This window comes from Poecilia formosa, unplaced genomic scaffold, assembly GCF_000485575.1.
Source record: "Poecilia formosa unplaced genomic scaffold, Poecilia_formosa-5.1.2 Scaffold61, whole genome shotgun sequence".
NCBI classification, from domain to species: Eukaryota; Metazoa; Chordata; class Actinopteri; order Cyprinodontiformes; family Poeciliidae; genus Poecilia; species Poecilia formosa.
This window is the reverse complement of record NW_006800000.1, coordinates 815,904-842,972: the sequence shown is the minus strand read 5'-3', so window position 1 is coordinate 842,972 and position 27,069 is coordinate 815,904. Positions and strand designations below refer to the sequence as shown.

The following is a 27,069-nucleotide window of genomic DNA, read 5'->3' as shown; positions in this document are numbered from 1 at the left end:
ATAGATAGATAGATAGATAGATAGATAGATAGATAGATAGATAGATAGATAGATAGATAGATAGATAGATAGATAGATAGATAGATTTTTTTTTTCCCCTATTTGCAAATATTGGCACTCTGTGTTTAATTGGAGTCACAAAGAACTATGAAATTGCTTCATAGTTCTTTGGTAACAGATGTCACTAACTTACATTTTTATCTGCTCCCCATTTCTCTAGATTAGACCAAGGTCTGGCTTCTGAACCTGGACCAGACAATTTGGTTAATTGTTCTTAATGCATTATATATCAACAGAGAAAGTGCATGTTTAGACATGGCCAGGTTAATGTGGACAATCCCCCCCTCCTAAATAAACAAAATAATAATCTGAAAACTGTTTTACATTTACTCAGGTTATATTTGTCATTTAGTAAATGTAGTTTGATGATTTAAAACTTTGGTGTGACAAAAAACAGCAAAAACTGAACAGATCTATAAGAGGGCATTAATGCCATGTACGCACCTTAAAAAAAAATGGAATCAGCAAATGTCAGAGAATCATCTGAGATTAAAATATGCACAGAAAATGCTGGGGTTTTTTGTGCATTTTTGCTGTAGCACTGAGTGAAGACAGAGCTTTGACTGTGCTGCAACAAGTGAGCTTGGGGCAGTGGGCATAAATTTCACAGACACCCTTTGTCAGTAACGCTGCAGACTATGCAACACCGAATGAGGATTAAAAAAGACAAGACTGTTCATGTCATTAGTGGATCAAGAATCATAAGAATTCTACTTTTGTGACGCATAATCACTGGCTACATATAAAAGAAATTCTTTCATCCATGCCAGGTTTCTCAATAATGTTCTGCGGTATTTCAGCTTGTGTCAGTTGTAGCGTATAATAATAATATACTGCACCTACACTCGAACTTATAAAAAGCTCCAGCAACTCATGTTGTGCTTCACTCAAAATATATCTGCACTCAGCAGCATCTCGAAAACCACTGACGCATTCTTTACATCAGCCAAAACTCAAGCTATTTTAGGGAGAAATCGTCTCTCCATACAAAAGTACAGAGTACTGCGTGTCAAAACTCACACGTTTACATGTGCCTCTGCATTTTAGCATTTTTCATCTCTTAGTTTGCCATCCAGTGAACTAAATGATAAATAATATTCAGTTTATCCTTTTAGGGATGCAAGTATGTTGGAGTCAGTAACACACTAAACATAATGCATGAGTAACATGTACAGATGCATCCCAAAAAGTAGAATATCATTGTAAAAGTGTATTTATTCTAGTATTAATTCCTGCAAAAGGTGTCCTAATACATTGTACAGTGCATGAGGATACTTTTCAGCAGGCCATCTATTTTCTAATTGGTTTTATGCAATATTGTGACATTCGAAATTTCTGAGATGCACCCGTTATAAAATAGTTAAGACAGAAACTTGTGGTTTTTCTCTCATAGTTTGTAGTTTATTCCATTACAGGCAGGGCAGTGAGGGAAAGGGATTAAATACATTCTCATCGTGGGGCAGGAAAGGAAGGGATGCAAACCAGGTAAACATGGACAAGACATAGTTGAATTATTTCTTTTTCAATATAGACGAATTTGTATCTGCCAATAGTCTGAATAAATAGCTCCTTTTTCTCCTACATGTCAGTACTGATCTTTTCAGGTAGTCTTATTGTTATATAGTTGTTCTCTACACGACTCTATTGGAATTCATCTTACAGACATCTGCATAAATAAGTACACATAAAAGACAGTGCTGTACACATCACAATGGAAAAATGGTACTTTCTTTTTGCAGAGTTAAGTGTATGAACAACTGCAAACAAAGCTGCTGCTAGAAGGAACCGTCTGGCCCAACAATAGTGTGTCTATCAGGACCGTCATAATGGTGTAGGTAATGCCTGATTTTAAACTGGCTTGACCAGTCTGCTGCGAGCGATCACAGCAGATGTCATTAAAGAAGCTGTGCAGATAGCTAGTGAGACTCGGACTTGGTAGTGGCATGGCACCAAATGTCGGTCTGTAGCATACCTCATCACTTTGAAGAATTTGTGAAAACTAAAAAATGTTTAAAACAAAACAACAAAAAAAACATTGTGCACGAGTCATGGCAAAATGTTTACGTGCCACTGACAAACAGGGTAACAAAGGCTTAGTTATAGATAACGTCTTGCATTTAGGAAGAGCTTCCCTAAAAACTGAGATAAGAAAACACTGACATCAAACCAATCTGTTGCAGGATAATAAAACCATTAAATATAGTGCTAAATGTGAAAACATTGACTGTACTAAAGAATGCAAAACATGAGCAACTTGTCACACCCAAAGTGATATAGACAACTTGATGTCAGTCGTGAATTCAGTCCAACTTCAAGGAGGATGAACCGGATTAAAGGGAAGTAAACACTTTGACCTCCAAAACTGAAAGCACCTTCAGAACAGGAAAACAAAATGATGTCCTGATGCACTTTTACTTCTAATTAAACCTCTAATAAGCCTGTGTTAATGATGGCTGAGATATGGTGATTATTTCTGGACACGTTCAGAGCGCATTTACTGTGACTTGATGACAAGACTTGTTCTATACAAGCCATGCTACGTTAAATGCATAAAGCATGCAAACTCTGACTTGGGCACATTGCTAAGAGATTTTTAAAGAAAATTATACAGCAATTTTAAGACAATTTGTTATTAGTTCAAACCCAACGTGCAGCGGTCTTGGTTTTGTTTTGTTTTTTTTACATGAAAGGTATGGCAGCGTTTTAATGTCAGGATGACATTGCCTACATGTTGTTGTGTAACAGTCTAGATGGGAACTGATAGAACTTGAAATGAAGTATTGAACTGAGCCTGTGCTTAAATAAAGTAGTATCCTTAAACATATAGAAAATTACATTTCATAAATACATTTGGCAAGACAATTTGTTATCTTTTCTTTTTTGGCAAAAGGGGTAAACTGAGCAATGTGTGTGCAATAGTAACAAAATGTCAATCTAAGTGGCTTAGTGACAAGTTCTCCATCGGAATAACTTATTAAAAAAAAGTTGTCATGCATTATAAAGTGTAACCAAAAGACTCTAAAAACATCCATAGGCATCTGTAATAACTTTGTCACAATCACTTTATGTTTAAGACACATGTATTCTCACCAACATAACACACTCTCTTTCTCCAAGTCAGTTCTTTGTAGACCTGAGGAACGTTTCTTATTGTTTTTTTTCACTTCTGTTTATAAACAAATATGTCCCATCTTCACATTCTGGATTTAAAAAAAAAAATAAAAAAAAAGATAAAACAAAAGCTGTACAAGCTTTCAGAACTGCTGAAGATGCAGGAAGAGGTCCGATACACCAACCCAGATGATGTGCCTTTGCTAACCGTTTCTACAGCATTAGTTTCAGATTTCCTGCTCAGTTAACGATTCTCCCTTTGCATTTGCTAAAATCAGCGACTGGATGAAATGTAGAAATGTTCCCATGTGGGTCAGACGATATTGTTCTGGATTGGCATTGTGAAGCTACAGTTGTGAAGCAGCACAGCCCCCTGGCATGCAGAGAGAGGTATCTTCTTTTTTGTCATTGCAATACTGTGAAAATGTCCCCTGAGTTCAAAGGGGACACCTGGAGAATGGATATGGTGTACCTGTTGGTCCCTTAAGTTCTGTCACTGGATCTCTAATGAGTGACTCCATTCCACTCCATGCGTGTGTTGTGATATGTTTGAAAGTTTGAATCACCAGACCTTAAAGCACAACAGAGCCTTCAGGGCATATTAAACCATTGATGATAGTGTATTCTCTTCAGGACAGTGGCATGGGCTGGATGTTCGTAGGGAGTGAATGGCTGGCGGGGCACCCTCGCTTGGCGAGAGATCGTTGAGCTCCTCAGAGGATGAGAGAGGAAAGGATGGGGACAATGATATGCCTGAAGAGGGATCAGCAGAACCGGCAAAAGTGCGTGGAGGCTTGGGAACAAGGTTAGGCTCAAGTGTTGCTCTGGCCAGCAGCTGTGCATCATCCAGGTGCTGTCCATCTCCAAGACATTCACCCTGTCCAAAAGAACCCCTGCCCGACTCTGACTCCCCATCAGACAGGTCCAGAGGTGGTGAGCTGCTGCCGTCCAGTCTGAAGAGAGAGTCCAAGTACTGTGCGAACTCTAGCACAGCCTGACTGGGGTTCCCATTTGTTAGCTGGGGTGGAGCAGTAGAAACGGCTAGACTGGTTTCTTCACCCAACATTTTCTGTGTCATCTCGAGCTCCATGTCCTCTTTTTTGCTATCCATTAGTCTAGAGTCAATCTGTGGGCTTAGTGGAGCATTTGGAGTGCTCCCTGGGCTGTAGACACCAGGCATCTGATCCCCATCACTAACCATTGTTGGAGCTGCATTAGACTCATGTTTGAAAGGCTGAACACATTGATTTAAAAGGGCTGGGGAATGGGGTCCACTGTAGCGTGGTGTGGCAGGAGACAGCCTCATAGGGTAATCTGGAGTGGATTTGGATTCGTGTGGGGTAAAGAAGGGTCCAACCTCACCTAGGTGCTCCGGCGTTGCCGGGCAGAGGCAATCTGCAGCCAACAATTCGGTACGAGAGCTGAGAGATGGGTTCTCCTCTGGTATTGGGGCATCCAACGGGAAAGGTAGGCTACCCAACATCGGCGAGCCCCTGAAGGCCGCTGATGAGCGCCGAGAATCCAGGCTGTAAAGAGACTCTGCATCCGAGAGACTCTCCATGACGGCCAGTGGTGCCTTACGGTCCCTCAGCTCCACCGCAAGGCGCTCGCGTGCTCCACGCAACACTACAGGAACTGGGGGAGGAGGGCACTCAGAGAAACCATCCAGAGATATCTCAGACTGGGCACACGAACTGGAGGATAGGAAAAGAGAGGGCAGGAGAGGGATGACAAGGACAAGAGGAGAGTGGGGGACCCAGAACACAGGATAGACAATAAAAGTGGGTCAAAACATCTTTGCGGGTTAAAGAAGGGAGGGAAACAGGTGTTAGTATTCACACTATATCTACATTCTCCAAGCTACGTGCCTGAGGCAACATGTTAGGTCGATGGAAGAAAACACGCAGACGTCAGACTAAAAAGACCAGGGGTGCTGATCATTTTTGCTCATGCTTCCTTGTGTCCATGAAGAGGATGTTATTTTTATGACAAAACAACTCAAAGAAAGGATATTTTCATATCCTGTGATTTCTTTTAAACCTCCTTACATGGAGTATCTGAAACATGGATAAAAGTTTGCATAATGAGAGGCACCCATGGAGTGTGTGCTAGTAGTGCATGTATGCTCTTGGATTAGCATCATATGCAAAGGGTAAAAAATCAGATTTCAAACATTACTACTATCGGAAATTCACACTGACTTAGGACAAGGACTGAACCAGAGAGGGCGAGGTGGAAATTGGATACTACCATACGTTACAATTGCTCTGTGGATAGACAGCGTGCAAGCGTGCAAGAGAGAGGGGATCATATTGTGCAGAGTTAGTACTGGCATGCCTTGCTTACCGTAACAAAGGTTTTTCTCTTTTTTTTTTTTTTTTAAAAACAGACAGACAATAATTTGAGAAAACAAAGTAGCAGTTAGTATCAGTAGTATGTCTCTGAGCACCACATAGTTAAACTACAGTTACAGGCTAAGGATGAAGTTTAGCTTCACATGTTCTACAAGGCTCAAGCACACTTAAAACAGTGCCCGGCATACTAACCGAACGCTGCTGTTTCTGCGGTGGTGGGTTGTTGTGGGTGTCGGCTCCTGAGAAGCTGCATCCACGAACAAAGTCTCAGGGTTCAGATCTACTTCTGTGGGGCTCACCATAATCTTGGCTGCCGACAACAAGGCCGTTTTGCCTTTATTGTAGTTCTCCAGAACCTGTTATAAGCACAGAGGCACACACACATGCGCGCACTTCAGACCACGTCAGAGCTAAATGCTGACAGGTTTGGGGGATGTGCAATGGAGAAGGTGAAAAAGTGGCCAAGCAGGTGAAAATAGGTGGAAATAAAATAGCTTATCACTATAAATGACAAGAAACTTTCTGAAAACAACCACAAAAAACTGGCATATTCATCAAATTACTTCTTTTGTTGAAGTCTTTTTTTTTTTTATATAAAAGCTACAAGCAGACATCTCACTCATAAAAATCCTGAAATGTATTTAAAAAGCCTTTAGATTACCTTCAGGGGGAAAAAAATGCTCTCAACCAATGTCCCTAAAATTACACACAACCAGACACGTTGGCATCTGATATAAAAAGAAAAAAATAAAAATGAAAAAGTAGCGTTCATACAAATGAAAGTGCAATCTAAAAAATAGTTTACAAAATGACATTAACCACACACAGCAAACATGATGCCTCAGGGAGAACTGAGGCCCACATTACTCCTGTGATACAACAACAAAACATATTTAAACCTTATGTGCTTAAAAAAAATTAAATAAATAAAATCCCTTTTTTTCTACTAAGTAGTAACATAGCAAACACCAAGATTACAAATGTTTAGTAAACTTTAATGAATTAATTAATACATAAAAAACATACACACACACAAAAAAATGAAATATCAAAATTACATGCGACAGAGATAAAATACAACAGATACAATTTAGTAAGTTAAAATGCTATTAAAATAAGTCACTTGGTTATAGAGAGGGGTAGGGAGCATTAAAACAACATGTTTGGCAGCGTGCAACCCCTAAAAAAAATGACGTATTACTGATGCAAGGGATAAATTACTGCAAATATCCATGACCAACAACAACTATTGCATCACTTGTAACTGAATGCAGAATGACACAAATGGAGGCAGAAATTACGCATGAATGATGAAGTTGTACTGCAGTCCCAGTAGTTGCACGTTTGAGTGGTTCATATTCTAAAATGACACTGACAACATTTGAAGTGTTTTTCCGTCTTTCGGTATTTAAATATGCAAGTGTAAACACTGAGTTTATACCAAATCCAAGTAAGTTTCTATTTTTTAAAGAAACATGCAGACTTTGTGGGAAATAAGCAAAAAACAAACAGATCAGTTTGTTTTTCCACCTTTCTCTGGAAATAAAACTTGGCAAAAGTTGAATATTTTTAAAAATGAAATGAGGGAATAATTATCCAGAAAGAAGAGCTGCACTGACTGAAAAACCTAACCAAGAGTGGTGGAAAGAAAAAAAAAAAGAAAAAAGAGCAGTTAATGAGGAAGAAATTACATTACCATGGAAACTCTGAACACAATGAAAACTGGTTAGATTGCGGAACAAGCGTCACAAATTTTGCACCAAGGCTCTTGACTGAACGTACAGTGGCAGAGAAAAGGCTGGAAGAGAACCAAAAGTTATTTCTTTTAAAAGTCACCAGAAAAGATAGAATATAGTTAAAAAAAAAAAAAAAACATCTTTAAAACAAGTTAGAAGCACATTACAAATGACACCCTAAATTTGGGACCTAATTTCAAAGCTTTTTCTCACTCACATTTAAAACATTAATTGCCCAAATCTTGTAAACTTGTCAGTTAAATCTCCACACTACAACCCCCCCCCCACACACAGGAGAAAAAAAAAAAAAGCTGCGACGCCTTTTTGCATTTAACCCATTGGTTTATGTGGAAAATGCAGCTAAGCAGTGGACGACTTCTACAAGTTAGTCTCAACTTTACTACCACCGGGGTTCCTCTTGTGAGAGGTCTTTTGTTGTTTTAATAGTGGGAAAAAAGAGAAGGTCTGTTTTTTAATAAAAGTCATTCCGCCCCTCTAAAAGTTGCCCTAAAAGTCAACACCAAAACAATCACAAAGCTGTCTGGCATTTTCATCACATCGCAAATAAGCAATAGTTAAACTAAGTGCTCAAATTGGCATTTTTGAACTGACAAATAACTTTAATACTGAGTGTCATAAAATTTAGATAAGGGGATCTGCAAGACTATTTAACACTTGTAAACTGCAAATCTCTGGAATTTGTGAGGAGCTCTGTGATGAGCGGATCATTTTCAGCATGAGTCGAGTTGGACTCAAGAGACTGCCCTTCAGAAAGAGGGGTAGGCATCACGTCTTCATTAGAGTAATGGATGCATGGCACAGACTTGGTTTTTGCTGGTAAGCATAAATCATTTTCAGCTGGAAGAGCTGCTGTGTGAGGGTGTGAGGAGATGTTAGAAAGTGAAGCGACAGACACCAAGCACGGCTGGGAAGAAGAAGTGCACCCTGACAAAGGAGGAGGTGGAGAAACAGACTCGGCATTTGGAAAAGAGAGAGAAGTGTGGCCGGTTGGACGGACGGAGACAGCTTCGTTTTCTGTGTGGGATTCAGTGCCAGACAGGTGTTTGTGGGCGATGGAGGAAGTATCGGATGGAAGAGGTCTGGGGTTTAGCTCGCTTTGTGAGGTTATAAACAAACTGGTGTTGCATGATGACTGACTGACTTCCAGTTCCTCCAGTTCCAAATTTGGACAAAATGGTTCCAGTACCTGTTGAAACACCAGACGTATCACACCACAAACTGGGAACAAAAGGCAAATGCACGCATCCGAAATCGAACTAACCTACAGAACTTACAACACCCAAACACAGACAGGGATATAAAGTCTCCAGCCACAAAAAGTGCAAACCCCTTAGTTGGATCCTTTACATGCAGAAATACACAATGACAGCTTGTTATCAAAACAGGATGTTCAACATCCTAGAAGAACCAGAGAAGACCACGAACCAACTGTGACAGAACAGTTCCCATGCTTTGAGGACCAACAAAGAGAAAGACAAAAGAAAAAAAGGTGAAGTTGTGGGTTAGGGATCAACATGCACAAATAAACCTATCAATAAATTTATAAAATTTCTACTGCTTCTGCATACAGTTTAAAAAAAAATGTGTGGACTAAAACATCAGAAAAGCAAAATGGCTACCACCTATCAATTTAAAATTTATTTTAAAGGATTCACTTCTTATGCGCAATACTAGAAAACATAAGATACAGTTATATTAGAAAGCAACCAAATAATCTTAATGGAATTAAAAGGCTTTTTCAGCGCTTTAAGAACATGGTAGATATTTTCAACCTTCTGCTGTATATGACAGTCTGTCATTCTACAACCCAAGTTACTCCCATTTGTAGAAAAAAAAACAAACAAAAAAAAAAACACACACATTATCCTTTTTGTTAGAAGCAACTGATACATGTTCACCATCAATTTAACTACCCAGCACTGGAAGTCAAGAGCAAAACTGGAAGGACAATTTGAAAAACACCCTTAGAGAGAAATGTAAACATGCAAAGGGATGAGACAGACCTTGTTCAGGCCCTTCATAACCATGTGGGGCATGTGCTCGTTCAGCATGGCAGGCGATATGATGACCTCGTTGAACCCCTTGTTGTCTCCCCACAGAGCCGAGTACGTCGGCTCTTCCTGTCCACAACTAGAGAGGCAGAAACCTATCAAACTCACAACACATCGATTTTCTCAACATACTAAAAAAAAAAAAGGGCAAGTACAAAAGTTTATGTGAAATTTAGCAAGTATGTAGAAAAAAAAATATTCAGAGAGGAATGTGTTGAAGATTGGATCATACAACTCTAAAAGGAAGCTTGTTGGGTATTTTTCTTACTCTGTTCTTGAAATCTGCATAATAAATGATCTTGGTCTGAATGCGATATATGCTCTGAATGGACTTGGAGCGTTTACATAAATGTCCAAAAGTTATCAAGTGTCAAAAACAGCTGCGTCTGCTGAGGATATTTTCTACAACGAAAAATGTTTTCAGCAATTTGTTTGATTTTTATTTTACTTCGAAGAATCTCCAGTTGTCCTTTATGTGACATAAAAGCTTTCCAAGCTTGAAAGGATGACAGATTTTTCACTCTGTCTCAATTCAGTTCTTGTATATGGCTCCATTCAGAGCAGTCGGGTTTTTTTCCCCTTCAACAGAGGAGACATGAGCCCCAAACACTGGCGGTGTAGATTAAACAACTGAGACTTGATGTATATCTCAGGTCTCCTCTTTGATCTTAGCTGGACTTTCTTGATTAACTTTTAGGTTTAGGATTTACATACTGTTTATGTGTTTTGGACATTATTTCCAGTTTTAAATAAATATTGCAAAACCTGGTGCACGTCTTCATGTTTCAGTCCAAACATACTTGTGAGTTGACAATTCGATTACAAAAATCACAACATTAAGAAAAAAAAAAAAAAAGCATGACTCATGTCCACCAATGCACATCTTCAACATCTTCACAAAATGTACTGGAACTGCATTGTTTTTAAGAACTTTTTGAACAGTTTTCTGACCATGTCTCTGGTGGATGGTTGTGCACCACATGGATGATCCTGCCAGGAGGATAGAGAGGAGTGGAGGCTGAGAGGGCAATGCTGAGGTCACTGGGGTGTAGCCATAGACGACTGCTGGGGGGCGCTGCAGGCTGAGATGGAGGATCGTCATCCTCTACTGGAAGCTCTGATTTGGGGATGCATTTGGTACCTCCCACAATGATCCTCCACTGCCACAAAAATACAGATATTACTTTTCACGTAAATACTATTCACTGCTTCTTTGTTATACAACTGGTTGATAAAACTGTATTTCTGTGGGACTGATTGACAAAAATATATGTCAATAAAGTTAAGTTAGAGTCATCTTTTATACTACAAAAACTGAAATTACCTTTGGCTTGTTACTTTTCTGTAAGACCTCCAGAAGGTGTCTTCTAAAACCCTCCAACTGGGACAGGCCGAGCCTATGAAAGACGAGAGGCTTTAGCGGTAATACTGCTGGAAATGAATCACAATACATTTGATTCGTTAGTAGAAATACCTTGGTACGAGGTCTTTTCCCAATACCACAGATGTAACAAACTCTTTGGAGTACTCCATGGCATCCTCACTGGGCAAACGAGACAACACGAGAAGCTTGAATAACGTAAACAAGTTGTGTGAAGAGCGGGAAGGGTCTGGGCCAAAAGGACAACTTCCTACTTCTGCAAACTACTTGAATAAATTCATGCACAAAGGGATTATCTGTGTCTTTACAATACAACTTTAATGAACTTGGACTAATCCGGAATTTGATATGAAACACACCGAAACTGCAGCATTTCTGATGTTCAACAACATAATTTTCTTCCTTAAAAGGAACTAAAGCTCTGCAGAAAAGATATTTGCCCCACATATGCATTTCTTCAACTTTAACTTTTTTGTTGCATTATAATTTAGCAACATTGAAATTTTTTTCTTCCAAAAGCTTTCAGTCATTTTGTTTGAATCTATTCATAGGTGCACTATAAATAGCCTCATGCTCATATGCAACAGGATCCCTGTCCTCTTGCATAACCCCAGTGGTCTTAGGTTGGTGTCACAGACTGATGGCTATCCACTTTGGATTTTTTTTTTTTTTTTTTGAGAACTGTCATCACACTACTGATCCATGAGCTCCCATGTATTTACTTTCATTTTAATTTTAGACCATGATGACGCAAGTATGATCTGAAATGTGTAAAAGATTGTAAAAAAGATAATGAAAAAGAACAAATCTTGGGGGCAAACAGCTTTTCAATCTCGGTTAGTTTCACAGTCTAACATCACATTGTTCTGCATGGCGCAAAATGAGCTTCGTCATATCTTACTTTTATTACCCCCATAGCACTGGAGTGACACAATTTATAATGTAAAGAGGCATTTGAAGTCTTTATTCTAGCTCTACTGAACGATGCTAAGTTCACTGTGCAAGACGCAGTGCAGTGAGGGTAATGTGTACCATGCATCTTTCATCGATAAAAGCATGGAGAACATTGCAGATCTGTGGCATGCAAAACCTCAAAATCCATTCTCACAACAGCCAGGCTGAAAGTGAACTCATCTATCTGCATAACGTGTTCACAGTCTATTTCATTACCACAGAACTGACATGTAGCCCCGCAGACTCTTTATCTAATAAACTCCAAGGTAAAATTAAATGCTCTTCTAGGATGTTAACATGGTTTGCCTGGTGGTCACAATTCTCTGGTGGTTCTTTCCAAAGCCGTCAACGATTTTTTTGACAGCTTTAAACAGAACATAAATATAGTAGTGATAATAATTTCTACTCACATTGTTAAGATTTCTAAGTAAAAACAGGAAACAATCATGAAGCCTATAGAGGTTTTACAGTTGCCAGAAGCATTTCACATTTTACATGTGATTATTTAAACAAAACGTCAAACAAATACATCAGATAAATAAACTCATTAATTTTGATTTTAAATATATAAAATGAAAAATATTAGTTTAAATATATGTATCATTTACATTCAAATTCTGCACAAATGTTTAAACAATTATTACAACATTTCATAGTTTTGGTCCATTCATCTAGACTGATTCTGAGCTCCTCTGGAGGACATTTCAGAGATTTAGAATTAAGATGCAACAAGCAACTTAAATAAAACGAGGCGTTTATTGCGCAGCAGTGACATGCAAATGGTTTCTTTAAAAAAAAATAAAAATAAAAAAAAAGCACTCCATTTCAAAACATAAACAACAATTCCACCTTGTTTAAGCATTTAATGACTTCTTCAATTATTCCAACAGAACTGGGCTCACTTTTAAAGAATAAAACAGGCTGAGTTACCTTAGAAGGCCACCAGGTGGAGAATAAGAGTAGCAGTGGAGTGTGGGGTACTGAGGTCTGAGCAGGAAGGAGAGAATAGCAGCAGTGCCTGCACCAAGAGAGTGGCCGACTATCACCAGCCCATAATGCATGGTGCCCTTACTCTGTGGGAGACAGAGTCATTACGCTCACTACAGCACACCATCACCACAACAAAGAGCCGCTCTCACAACAAGCCTCTTTAGCTGTTGGCATTATGTCTTCTTAGCACAAAGATTCACTTCATGGTCATTTTACACGTTTAGCAAAGCTCTGAATAAGGTACAGCAGTCAGTGCGAGCACACAATCTACACAGAATCCCTACTGCACCAGTCATGTTTTACACTGTATACTGAGTCACGCACCAAGTCTCTTCCAAAAGCTTGTGACAAGATCATTTCCTGCTCCAATTTCTTCTTAATGTATTCTGCTGAGTAAACCATTCCCTGGAGAGAAATAGAAGAGGATTCAATAGATGGAGGGCAGCAAAAAAAAGATAGAGGAAAAATGAAAAGGAAGTCATTCATCTCTTTTCACAATATCCAAACCAATTACTCTGAAGTTAACATTTAATATGACCCCTCCCCAGCCCACCCCAACCCGGAAAACAGAGAGAGGGAAAAAGCGAGCGAGTCTGAATCGCCTTGGAGTTGCTCAGTCTCTCACCTTGTGACCAAGCCAGGTCCCATGCTGCCCCTCCACAGGCAAACGCTCAGAGTCTCCCGTCAGGTCAGTCAAGGCGTCCTGATTGACACAAGACAAATGAAGCGAAAAGAAAAGGGAAGGGAAAATAACTAAATCAACGGCAAAGGCAATATAAAGCATGGAACACAAGAAATCCCCTCACATAAATGAGCAGAGGGTACAGAAAATGTACAATTTAAGTCCTTCATCGCCAGTTTGTTTGCAACACTCCTTTTTAACAAAACAAAACAATAGTGTTGGCTCATATAGCTTGTCATTTAACTTTATGTTAATGAAACCCTTAATATTCTTTAATTAATGGTAGGACATTGTGTTTTTACTTTCTGCTGTATATCTTTGGCCAAGTTGATCATACGTTTTCTCCCTATAAGCATTTTATCTTTGTTACACAATAAATCCGTTATAAATCTCTTAGTTCCTATTCAGTTCTGATTTAAAACATCAGCGCAATCTTCCAACAAGCTTAAATAAGAGCATGTAGGACATTTCTGTCCAAGAGTGGACAGTCACGCTCTCGTTCTTTACGTGATGGGTGTGGGAGTTTGAGAGCGTTGCAGCGAAATATGAAAATTTCACCTGTTGTTGAAGGTGTTAGAGCTTAGAGGTGCTAAGGAGGGTGGGAGCGTTTAACATTATAAGAAAAATCTATATCTTTATGATATAGATTATAATGGAGAATAAAAAGAAGAAAAAATGACCTTTGGCGAAAGGGTTCCTCTGATACTGATGACGACTTTCTTCTTCGCATGATCCACCGCCACAAAGAACGGAGTCTCGTAAACCTGTTTAAAACACGCACAACACAATAAGTGGTAAAATGCAGGTTCATGTTAGGAAAATTAGGAAACGTTCTCATGTCACCACACAAGTGAAAATATCACCGAGCAGTAGCACAAGGCTCCTGGGATGTTTCTCCTTTTTTTTTTTTTAACGTGGCCTGAGTGTGTGAAGAAAGAACTCAATGTAATCAAAATGAATTACTGCTGCCCAAACTTCTACTTCGATGTATTTTATTGTTTTTTTTTGTGTGTGTGTTAACACCAACACAAAGTAAATCCATACTCAGTAGGAAAGATTATTGACTCGATGCGATCAACCGTCGCCACACACTTGGTCAGAAGGCATTGTCAGTAGTCAGTGATGGCTGAGGTCAAATAGTAACCCTTTCACCAACTGGCATAATAAACTGAACTTTATCTATAACTAGGTTGGTACTAGTCTGTGACTGGCTTATTTATTTAGTTTTATACATTTTCATCGCCAACTCTGGCTAGCTTCCTAATAAAAGCGTCCTTGAAGCGTGATGCTACCACCACTATGAAGCACATTCGACAAGGTGGGTTTTCACTTTAGTCTCCTTGAACCAGAGCACCTGTTCCACAGACTTCCCTTCTCCCCTACCTGGCTTGCGACAAACTGCAGAAAGTGGATTCCTTTGGCGTTCCATCTTCAACTCTCCAAACTGAGCCCAGATTTGTGGGGTGCTTCAGTAATAGTTGTCTTGTCTCCCACCTGAGCTACAGCTTACTACAGCTCCCCAGAGGCTTCGTCAGAGAAACCTCTTGGTTACTTTTCTGATTAATGTTCTCCTTGCTTAAGTTTGCATTTGTTAGTTTTGATATAAAACTGTAACTTATAAGAGAAGAGAAATACAATGAATCACAAAAAAAGGTAATGTATGCAGGACTGCACAATCCACTGGCATGTGACTCATAGCTTACAGATGGGAGGGAAAAAGCAGAGAAAGGAAAAAGTTACCACCAGATATAATTTGTATGATGGGAGCGCTACAGCACACGTTTAAATGTCAAAAGAAAATCTTGTCGGAATTTCTGCTAAGTCCCATCATTCTAAATTTAATAAAAGAGACATAATATAACCTAAAATCCCCATGTAAAGGAGGTAAAGCAGCTCTTGAAGCTTTTCAACTGTATATAGTCTTTCAGTGTTTTTTTTTGTTTTTATAATCATTTTTAAATGTACACACTACAACCTGGTACTAGAAGAGGAAAACAACCTTACCACAAAAGACAAATCGGAGTCTCATTGACAGAAAACTGACCGTTTGCTTGGTATGTCAAAGGCTTAATTATGCTGCCGCTGCTGGCAGAATAATGGAGGGATCAGAATAAGTCGGTCACAGCGAGTGCTTTCAAACTGTAGATTGAGCTCCAGAATAAAATCATCAGCATGCATTCAAATTCAGCTCTCTGACCATCTCTGTTACTGTCATAAAGGCACATCAGTTCCTCCTCGCTCTGTCCTCACACGTCTCCCACAGAAGAGAATAAAGGTGCAGCGCTGTGTCGAGCAGGCTGTCTGAAAAGAGTTATAGTTCCAGCAGCAAGCAGGCCGGCACCCCCGGCGCAACTCTCGTCTTAGCCATCAAGGCCTTTTCCATCCTGGCACAGTGCACTGTCTTAAGTCAGTGAATTTATAAATGGAAACACAGTGCTGGTTAACCTCACTGAGAAGCACTCGGCTCTGGAAATTAGTGGCTCAAGAACAAGTTTTAGTATTGGTATAAAAATAACTTTGCAATGCAATGAGGAAGCTATTTCAATGTCTTTTATTGGCTATTCTAGAATATTAAAAGTGGCAGACGAAAAAAAAATAAATAAAGCTCAACTTCTCTTCTAATTACCGACCGTGTTTTACTATGGCAACTGGCTCACAGTTAAAACTTATTGGACATCATTTTAATTGTGTTCTAAAAATTGTCAGGGCTGTGACAAATCTACGACAAAGGTACATTCATCATCACCTTGTGAAGTGACTCTGGTTACTGCACTCACGCAAAATTGCTGGTCTCCCCCTCTGTTCCAAAAGGAGGTGTCAGCATTCAGGCAATTTAGGTAAATGGAGTATGGATGAAGAATAAATTATCTTGTCACATTAACAGTTTGGAACAACATTCATTTAACTCTGGGCTTCTTCAAATGCTGAGAGCCTTTGTAGTTTTGCAGCCCTTGACTTACGCAGGATGTGAACAGCTCTCACGCAGCCTCCAGCATCTCAGCGACTCCGGAGTCCAGCTAATGTAATCAAGACAAGATGCAAACGAAGAACAAAACCCACACCTCACTCCAAGGAGCTGAGCCACTGTTTTTACATAGCATTTGTTAGACAAAGACTGTGTCTTGTTTACAGTGCTGCATGCGTTTCTGTGTTGTACCATGTGCGAAACTATTCGTGCCCCTCATTTCATTTTATTTATTTATTTATTTTAATTTTGTCTCATGACATCCACAAATTCCATTGTATTTTATTGGGACTTTATTTAACAGACTAACATTGTGAAACAGAAAAACGATACATGGATTTTAAAATGAATTAAAATAAGAATCTGAAAGGTGTGGCGTGTATTTGCAGTTAGCCACCCAGAGTCAATACTTTGTAGAATCAACTTTCTCTGTAATTAAAGCTCCGACTCATGTTCCCATTAGTCTTACACGTCTCTAGAGATTAAATATTTGCCCTTTCGTCTTGGCTCAACAGCTCAAGATTCTCGTTTGCATTACAACTTTGGCTGCAATACAATGGCTGTGATGGTTTCTGATAATGTCTTGTAGGTAAGTGAACTCCCACTCTAGGCTCAAGTCTTTCCTAGCCTCCAATTAGTCCCATTAAACCAGGGTTGTAAATTGCAATCTGTAACATTAACCTACCCATTGTCACTCTTCTATGTCAGGTTTATGAATGCTTCTTTCAAATAGGAAGTGGTCGACTGCACGCTGCTTTAAAAATCCATTATTGCGTATGCATTGCTCACCGGCAGAGTGCGGACTATGCTGTGCTGTGCCAAGTTGCGGGCGCTGCCTCGAGCTTTGAAAGTATTTTCTGTGATCTCATATGGGTGGTTCAAATCAGAAACAAAAAGTCATACATGTCCACCAGGACAAAGGAAAAACAGGCAATATTTCAGTATGGAGCTAAAACACATGATTAAAGAGATATTGGGACCAATGTTTTTTGTTTTTTTTTAAACTGTTATTTGGATGAATATATTTGACCACTTGTGGGTAAAAGGTGACATTAAAAGGCTGTAACAATTAGATGTGTCTTTATATTACAATACAAAATTGCAGCATAAGTGAGCACAACTGATGATGAGTCACTATACTTCTGTCAATATCATTTGCCCTCATTAACATATTTGCTTACTCCCTGCTCAGCAGTCCTCTGTCCCGTTTTTGGCCCTAGTTTCATGGTGAGAGCAGCTTGTTGGATATCCGATGTAAAAGCTGCCTTATAATTGTGCCTTCAACAGATTCTGCTACGTGAGCTACAGATCTCTGCAGCTCCTCCACAGTCACCTTTGGAATCTTGAACGTTTCTGGCCTTTGAGGGTATCGGAGCAATAGGAAATGAGAAGTTTTGCTTCCATTTCAGTTATATGTTATTTTGTGTTGGCTCATTACGTAAAATCTCATTAAAATACAATGAAGTTTGTGACTGCAACATAACCAGAGTTGCAAGGAAGGCACTCTATATTAACTTAAAAACAGGGGTGACACCACAATTTCCTTCTGCAAGGCCTTATAAATAAAACATTTGGCTGATATTGTGGAACCCCTGCGCAGCATCCATCCCTCATTCAGACACGGAAATAAATCTTACAACACTTCTGGCTACTTATGGTCTAGTTGCTGAATTACTCACAGCATCGTGGCAGGATGTGTAGACAATGTGAACCTGCTTGAGATCCCTATCAAGGAAATGTCTCCGTATGGCAAGGACATTGCAGCCGCAGCAGTTGTCCTCCTCCACTGTGACGGACTGAGACAACCGTGAGCCAGACACCGATGTGCAGCTGGAGACAAAGAGAACGGTAACGGAGTAGGGGGTGGGAGGGGAAAGACCGGTGTTAGATTGTTCAGCAGACTGCAGATGAAGTGGATTGAATAGAAATGCAGCAACAGCAAGTAAGATAACAGGGATATAATTAGCATCCCAGCGCAGGAAATCTGGGTACGAGCATGTGATAAATTCAACACTGCTTGGGTCAGTGAGTGGGTCTAACTGGAGTGGTATTGTCTCGGTGGATTACCACTTGGCAAGTGTTGACGCATGCGAAATTTGATCTGGGCTGAAGAGGCTCAAGAGACACAGAAACCAAATAGATATAAATGTGTGGGTGTGTGTTTGAGTACTTACGGACAGGAGCTGGCGAGGCGGCACAGCCCACAGCCAGGCTTCCTCATCAGGTACATGGGCCAACCGTATGCAGCCAGGGCAAAGAGCATATAATAACACACCTCCTTGTACATGTGCATCTCCACCTAAGAGGGGCAAACGCGCAAAATTTGCATCAGAGCGAGTGCAACGGCAGAAACGGCACATGTCTTTCAATTCCATCAAGTAGAAATGTTATCTTTGTAAATGCGGCAAGACCAGAACGTGAGCAAAACTCAGGAAAAGAAACTCACAGAGTTCTTGAGGTCCAGATACCTCGTACTACGAGTGACTGGTATTCCTGACAAGAATGCTATAATGTCGTTGTTGGCCTGTAGACAAAAAAACAAAAGTTACGTTTAAATTTGTATTCATTTACTTAGTTCCATTTTTAAACAAAACAAAACAAAACAAAAAAACAGGGAATCAGAAAGAGTGGTACCTGGCCCAGGACATTGGATCTTTTTGACCTCTGTGTCTGGCGAAGAAGAACCAGTCCGGCAATAATATCACTGGGCACAATGTCCAGGTCTCTGAAGAATTCTGCAAAAAGGCCGGCCACTTCCGAGTATGCATCCTGGTCATGAAAGCAACAGATATCAGGATTAAAGGGACAATACAAATAAAACCTTTGAAAAAAAATCTGTACTGAAGCAGCGAAATACTTTGATCACAGTAGCATCAATGAGTGCAATATTGTAATTAGAAAGGATTGTCTAAGTAGGCTGTAGTATTTCTGAGGCCACAAACCATCAACCACAGTTGATGGTTTCTAACATCTCCCAGGGTCAGCCTGTCTCTCAGATTGCACATATATATCGAAGCCATTATAAACTATTACATGTTATTCAGCTTAAAGCATCTGTCGGATTTCCACACACTGAAGACATTTTGTTGTGATCAAACAATTTATTAAGTATTTTTGTCACTGGGATTTAAGTCCAACTTTTTTATTCATTTAGAGAATAAAGTTTCACTTTTATTCTCTTAAATAGGGAATTGAAGCTCTTCAATTCCTGAAGAGGTTCAGGAATTGTTGTGACTCACTGATTGTGTATCCTGGGCTCTTGTGCAGCACATGAAGAACTTCAGTCTTCTGCTCCAGCTGCTGGCCTGGCCTTCTTCTAGTCTGTGTCTAACAGCGAGAAGAGCACAAAGATTTCTGTTATAGAGTCGTCATACTAAGTGAGAGAGAAGAATTTAGGGAGCCCGTTTGAACCTGAGAGTGTATGTGGTTAGGTTCCGCTGACGCCGACGGGTTGCTTTGAGTTTGACAAAAGTCCGACCCGTTGGATCGAAGGTGCACATGAGGGTAATGCAAACGCTGAGTATCACCAGCCAGTTACACGCAACGATTCCTGCAAAGAATGTCAAAAGGATATTTTAATGCCAACATAAAACGTCTGGGAGTTCATTTGTTTGCTCTCGTTTCTTATATTAAATCATTTTTTCCACATACCCAAAGCCAAGTTTTTTGCAGTGACATCAGAGCACGGCTGGTAATACTGGACAAGCCAGGCAATGCCTACTACAGCATAGACTAGCTCAACTAGTAAAATGGCTAAAAAGAAAGAAAAAAAATCAGAGAGGGTTCATGTTAAAATACATTTTCAATCTAATCATATACTGTTCAGAAACAAAACTAATCGTCCGCCATAGTCTCTTACCTAGTCTGATGTAAATCACATACTGCACAGCTTCCCTGGGCTGTGTGTACAAAATGCTGCCCCTCATACTCAACCACATGATGGCGCTCTCACATATAAGGCAGCTGACGAGGATGCCCAAGTATCCTCGGCCATGGTCCACCAGCGTGACAGAACACGACAGGTCTGAGCCGTACCGAAGGCCGAAGAGAACCACGGACAGAACCACCAACCTGGGTTGGAAAGAGAAGAGAGAACTTCGTCTTCCTGCACAGATTTACTGTTAAGTCCGAGAATCAGACACAACGTTCTGTGGAGTGGTGGGAATCCATACACTGACTCACCAGATGCAGTGCAGCAAAAAAAGGAAGAGGGCGGGCAACACTAGGTCATCACTGCCAACTGACCAGCGCCGCCTAAACATCACCATCCCAGGCATCACTGCCCTGTGAGGGAAAGGAAGAGAAAGGTTTGTCAGTGTCTCGAAATTCATATCAGATCAATTTTTTACTTTTTAATCTTGCATCCAAAATGATCAACGCCACATTATTTTCTATCAAACATTTTCTCCCAGCCTGCATAGTCAACAAGCTAAAAGCAGTGATAAACGTGCAAAACTGTTATAAACCTTCAGCGTATGCTGTCAGAGATTATCTAGATCAAATAAAGTAAAATCTTAGAAGTCAACATTGTCAATGTGTTAGGTATCCATTTTTCATTAAAATAAACAAAATCCAAAAAGCTCTACACTGAGAAGTAGAGGTGAGGGACTTGACATTTAGAAAATAATGACGCGTTGAAAGGGTGCAATAGGTTAGGTAAAAAATGAAAGAAAACATAAGATTTAATAAATAATACACTTGTTAGGTGGAAAAGCTGCTTTAATTTCATGCCATCTTTAAAAAAAGACAGATTACTGTTGTTTCCTGCAGGTTAAAAATATATTTAACAGTCTAGAAAGAAAAAATCCAACCATAGAACTATTCCATGGCAACATTAAAGTGTTTAATCAGTTCGAAAAGGTTGTAAACTTATTATTAACTTAGTTTTTTAATAAACTCACATATGGCCTGTTTAGTTTTTTTTTAGGGGGGATTTGACATTTGGTCATTAAAAACGTATATTAGACTGACCAGCATTTTGGTTTAACTGATGAGCTTCACAGGAGTTAAAACAGAGGAAGAGGGCAAGAGTTTCAACAGCGCTGCAGTTTATAGAAGAGCCTTTAACAAGTTGTCACATAGTCATATTTCATCTCTTGTTCATTTTACTCAAGCACTGAGGAAAAAAAAAAGAAAGAAAAGCATGCTTAGTTGCCAGACAGCTAAAGGAAAGCAGTGCATGTCTGAAATATGTCTGTTTACATGTGACTTTAACGAACTGACCGTCATTAACGGGACCATTTCTGAAATAACATACTTTCTGTTTTTTTAAATAATCAGATTTGAAAACCTACAACCAAGACAACTCTTGGTTAGTTTCAGAAAACAAACATAGCTTTCAAACATGCATTTATTATACAGCACTGGAAAAAAATTAAAATGATCAGTTTCTCTCATTTTACACTTTATAGGCATGTTTGAGTAAAATAAACATTGTTCTTTTACTCTACAAACTACTGACAATATGTCTCCAAAATTCCAAGCAAAAAAAAATTAGTATTTATTTGCAGAAAAAGAGAAATGGTCAAAATAACAAATAAGATGCACAACAAGTTGATGTTATTTTAGAAACAACAATACTAATGTTTTAACTCAGGAAGAGTTCAGAAATCAATATTTGGAAGAAAAACCATGAGGTTTTCAATGGTTCAGTGCAGTGGTCTCTTTTTTTTTTTACCAGACCTGTATTCCAGTAAGTATTCCACTAGTAAGTGCGATAAATAGTTATTCCCTGCAGTTCATCCATAACTGCATTTCTGGACCAACTTCTTTGTACATACAGCTCTCGGTAAGGTTGTGTAGAATATTACAGAAAAAGCTGATATTTGTTCTTCGATAGCTTGGGAGAGAAAAAGATTTCAAGAAGCTTTCATCCATTCTGTTGCAAACAATCAGAAAACTGGGCATCTTGTTGTCAGCCAACACATTCCCAAGTCCCCTGGACCATAGTACTTTGAAGATGAACCAAATTCACAGTCCAGAAGCTTGGAAAGGGCAAGGCAACACTTCTGTCCTTTGTTTATGTCTGGCTAATAAAAAATTTGAACATTTTCTTCAAATGTGGCTGTTTACGGGTCCTCATATAAGCGCAGATTACATTCTAATTATTTCGGATGGGACTGACAGGAAAATAGGGATCTTGTATTCTTAAGTGGCATTATGTCTCCGTTTCTTGATAAAACTTCTAGATTGATGACCACATTCATTTTTCTGCCACCTTGGAGTTCTAGCATGTGTTCAAAGGCTTTATTCCTGTTCTCTATTGCCAAACAAATGATCATTTACTACTGTTGTGGCATTGGATATCACCTCAGGAGACACAATACACCAGAAATTGTCATCAACACAAAAAAGGTCAAAAGTGTTGGGCGCAGTCCATTGTTTTAGTGATCAAAGCAAATACAGCCAATGTCAATGTTTCAATAAACTGAGGATACAATAAAATCCCTTGTTTGTCAGACGCAAAAAGAAATGTTACTTCTTTTAGTTCATAGGACAAAATGGGTGCTAAAACACAAGGAATCATAGTTTAACTTGCAAAAGAGGAGTACTAACCGGAATGCCCTAAAAATAATAAGAGACAATAAAGTAGCAACTACACATAACACAGTTTTACTCGTTGGTGAGGCTTGAATTTTCTTTATATCTGAGGAACCAAAGTTGTCAAACTTTTTAAAGATTATTTTTAAATAAATAGTGACCAAACAAACAAACAAACAAAAAAAAAAACCTATCGATTTCAGGTAATTTAACCAAAAAAAAAGTTTAACTTTTCTATACATAGATCACTGTACACAGAATTAAATATTTTGAGAATTTATTTCTGTTAATAGAAAGAGGATGGCTTCCCTCTAATGAAAACTCAAACATTTAATTAATGACGATAATCTATGTAAATTATGTCAATAGGAAGGGATTTTTTTTATGCACCTTTGACAGAAAAATCACAAACTCAGGCAGGAAGTACAAAAAATGAAAACATAATAAAAACAAATCCTACAGATAACTTAGGAAAAAAATACTACAAAATTTAGAAAGAAAGATCTTTAGAAAAAGCATGGCTGAACAAGAACAAGAAGAACAAGAATGAACAAGAATGAACAAGAAGAACAAGAATGAACAAGAATGAACAAGAATGAACAAGAATGTCTGCAGATGCATTTTAAATGAGAAAAAGTAAAATAATGGAGCCTCGTTCTGCACTCGAGTCGCAACAATCTGGAAAGAGTGAGGCCCTTTAGTTTTATATCTAGTCTTCAGAACTACAAGTAGATTTTAGTCTGAGGACCTGAAGGCTCAAGTTGGAGTATATCTAGTAATAATAGAAGGGAGCTTAAACATGCAGCACCCTGAATGTTAAAAATTAATCTTAAGATGAATAGGTAACCAGGGCAAACATTAAAAACGGGAGCGATGTGGCTCCACTGTCGGTTCATGCTTAGACTCTTTCTGCAGAGTTGTGCGCCAACTGGAAGTGCTTGAGCTTTGTCGTTGACACATGTGAGAAGTGTCCAGAGTAGACAAGAGGAAATAAAAGAATGAAAAACCACCTCCAGTTCCTGTTTTGACACCAACCTTTTTTAGAACATTTGGAAACGCTTCACAATTTAAACATTTTGGACAAGCTGTTTGAATGGCCTTCAAGAGAGATTGATTTGTTAAATACAAGTAATACCAATTCCTAAAAAGATATACTGAAGTGTCAACCTACTGAAAAATTTGTTTATGCACCGTCTATGCTCAGTACATGATCAGAGCTCCTTCTGTGTGAATTACATCATCAATGTATGGTATGAAGGTGATGAGCATGTCGCTCCGTTGAGGTATTCAGACACTCCTGGTAGCAACCTGAAACTCGTCTGCAAATGCCATTTTCATAGAGTGGCTATGGAATTTAGATCAAGCCAACAAACTTGTTTGACCTGATCTCATGGTCTCCCATAGCGCAGACTGGATACAATACAAGTAAAGTAGAACAACACATGACATGGCTCCTGAAACCATCATTGTCTGAGGAAATGTCTTGATGCTCTTCCTCCACAGTCTGAGGTCTTGATTAAAAAAAAAAAAGTATTCCACTAATTTTCTCCTCAATCTAAGTAAAAAATATCTGATGTAACTTCTGGAACAGGAGTTACTTAAAAAAAAAAGGAAGTAAAAGTTGTAGCCTATGTCCAAGATAAGTTTGTGTGTGGCAGCTCTTGAAGAACTGAGTGTTACCAAAGTCATTGCCTTGTGTATACTCCTAATTCTTGAATGGGAAAAGCAGCACAATCCTTTCAAGGCAGCAGTTATTCCAGTTTTTCTTTCAATCACTTTAATTAAGCACTCTGAACAACAATCTTTGCAACCAATTCCCTTTTGCAGCTTACCCTTCTCGTGGAGATCATCAACTGTCTACTCCTGGATCACTGTTATGTCAGGAGTGAGTAGGCCAACATAATATCTCTGTCACAAAAATATGTTTAGTAATCTCATGTAATGTTCTAATACTCTGATCAAATTAACGTAGGGTTAGATCAGTGGTTTCCAAACATTTTCTGCGCCCCTATGGATTACAAATGGCTGTCTGGTTGAAACGACGCGTGTGATGGGGGGTATCGACTTTTTTGGGGGCAAAATGAATGTACGTAGCTGAAAATAGACACCAACATCGGTAGCCTACAAGGTACTTGTTAAGCTTAAGGTGCTGTATTGATATTAGCTAGTCATCTTTTAGCTAACATTACCTGCATCCAACAGCTTTACTCAACTCAGTCGGTTAGTTTGGAGGGAAAAACTGTGAAAAGTTCTTTGCGTTTTGCTGGTTTGCTGCCATGATTCTAACACAAACCTACGTAGCTCCGCACAGCAGCAGCAGGTCTCCTTCACAGGTGTAAACCCAGCGCGAGCATCGTAGCGCTCATGTTGCGTTTAAAGGCGGCTCGGAAAAACAGGTTACAACATGTTAACAACGGATTAAACAGTTTTAACTGCTGATAAAAGTGACAGAGGACACAAATATGGGAAGTGTGGAAGCCTCTAGTGTATCAAATTGACAGAGGAATAACAGAGAGTTGGCCATTCTAAGGTAAAAACCCAACGCATACAGTGTTCATGTTTTGTTTTGTTTTTTTCCATCGAGACGGCTTCCCGCGCCCCCCTTGCAATGACACGGCGCCCCCCTAAGGGGCGCGCCCCACAGTTTGGGAACCTCTGGGTTAGATCATTAGCTGTGCGAGTTACGATCATCAGAATTAACTAAATATAGCCTTGAAATAAAGCACTATGTGTCGTCTTAATAATATGCACCACTTTTGAACTGAGTTAAATAAGATTGCTTCTTTATATTCGTCTGATTCATTGAGGTGTAGCTGTATTTTACGCTTGTTTCTAATTTAATGTATTTAAATGCCATACTGAATTCACGTCTTTTTTTTTTTCTTTTTAATAGATACACAGGCATCTGAACAAATACATCAACACATTTGATGAGGTAATAAACTTTACTGCCAATAGCTTCAGACAACTGCACTGAAACAGGCTGAGGCAATACACTATAAACCACAGCTATTAAAAAGTAGGAGCAGAAAGAACAAAATGATTTCTCTTGAAAGAGAATGACGTTTCACGTGTTCAATAAGAAAGATGTAATTTGATGAGTAACACTGAATGTAAAGAATTTTTTTTTTCCACTAACAAGAATATAGATTTTACTCAGCCAGATTAACTGCTCTGACTACTGTGACGCATTAAACTGGAAATGAGTCACTTCATGGCCCCTCATTTGTTCTGGATATTAATGTCTACTGTAAAAAGAAATAACAGGAACTTTCTCCACATAACAGGATGTTGTAACCCTTTCTTTCCTCCTTTTTGGACTGCCAACAGGAAGCCGTTACTGATGGACCTGGTTTTGTTCTGAATAATTTTAATCAAAACCAGAACCTGATCGACATTTCATCATCCAGCTGAAGCTGGGAAAAAAAATGAACACGGACATTTTGCCATTTCTGCTTGACAATAGAGTAAACAATAATATGAGCCATACTACTTGTTTTAATTGTATACTGTATAAAACGGATTATTTTATTCAAATTAAGGCAATTATGGGCTGGATTTCAACAGTCCTGTTTAGTTTGCTTTAATTGAACTCTACTTCATTCACCTAGAAACTCGGGTTTGTTTGGGGAGGTGACAATGCACAATTGAACTCTGACAGCACCACAAAAAAGCAAATTCTGGTCCACTTACAAACCTAGGTCTCGGTTCAGGTAAAGTGAACTCTGGCACGGTCCGAGTGCATATGTGGATGCAGACCGCTCCAAAAGCAGGAAGTTGGATAACTCAAGACATTCTGGGTAAATACAACCAAAAACAAACAGGCGAGTGTAGTGCTAGCGGGAGAAATGGCTCGTGGTGTTTTACCAAAGACATAAGAGAAATCCTACAACCGCTAAAATCTGATGCCACTCCATTGTGTTTACATTTTACAAAGGAATAAGTTGCCTTCAAGTCTTCTTCAGAGGCTTTTGTGTAGTTTCCTTCAGTGGTTCTTGGTGCAGCACCACAACAGGTGAGGGGGGAAACAGGTTTTTCAAAGATTTGGTTTGAAAAACCAAATGGTGCACTGAAAGAGAACTGCACCAGCTGAAGATGTAACAAATGTAATTTTGGTCCCCAATTGGACTGAGTCTACCAGACTATCAGGTGTAAAAAAAAAAAAATCCTCAATCTACACCCTTCCAGTGAAAAAACACAGCCTCTCCTAAAACCTCGATCTGG

The 27,069-nt window shown here is 39.2% G+C and overlaps 1 protein-coding gene across 3 annotated transcripts in view; it reads right to left on the bottom strand.

Annotated features, from left to right (window-relative positions):
* Positions 1-2,722: 2,722 nt before the first annotated feature.
* The window catches only part of dagla (diacylglycerol lipase, alpha), a 39,988-nt gene continuing 15,641 nt past the window's right edge, over positions 2,723-27,069 (bottom strand). Inside the window, exons 2-21 of one of the 3 annotated variants that reach the window (XM_007554050.2) lie at positions 20,488-20,589; positions 20,165-20,376; positions 19,957-20,058; positions 19,717-19,855; positions 19,545-19,632; positions 18,940-19,074; positions 18,752-18,829; positions 18,480-18,604; positions 17,985-18,135; positions 14,021-14,104; positions 13,284-13,361; positions 12,983-13,063; positions 12,599-12,741; positions 10,808-10,876; positions 10,658-10,730; positions 10,285-10,493; positions 9,286-9,412; positions 5,718-5,881; positions 5,518-5,535; positions 2,723-4,865 (exon numbers count right to left, since the gene is read on the bottom strand). In XM_007554050.2, coding sequence (XP_007554112.1) covers positions 3,773-4,865; positions 5,518-5,535; positions 5,718-5,881; positions 9,286-9,412; positions 10,285-10,493; positions 10,658-10,730; positions 10,808-10,876; positions 12,599-12,741; positions 12,983-13,063; positions 13,284-13,361; positions 14,021-14,104; positions 17,985-18,135; positions 18,480-18,604; positions 18,752-18,829; positions 18,940-19,074; positions 19,545-19,632; positions 19,717-19,855; positions 19,957-20,058; positions 20,165-20,376; positions 20,488-20,582 — 3,264 coding nt within the window. In that variant the 5' untranslated portion in view covers positions 20,583-20,589 and the 3' untranslated portion in view covers positions 2,723-3,772. Of the gene's footprint in view, positions 4,866-5,517; positions 5,536-5,717; positions 5,882-6,499; positions 8,469-9,285; positions 9,413-10,284; positions 10,494-10,657; positions 10,731-10,807; positions 10,877-12,598; positions 12,742-12,982; positions 13,064-13,283; positions 13,362-14,020; positions 14,105-17,984; positions 18,136-18,479; positions 18,605-18,751; positions 18,830-18,939; positions 19,075-19,544; positions 19,633-19,716; positions 19,856-19,956; positions 20,059-20,164; positions 20,377-20,487; positions 20,590-27,069 lie in introns of those variants that run through there. The other 2 variants (XM_007554051.2, XM_016672463.1) reach the window with 2 other exon arrangements.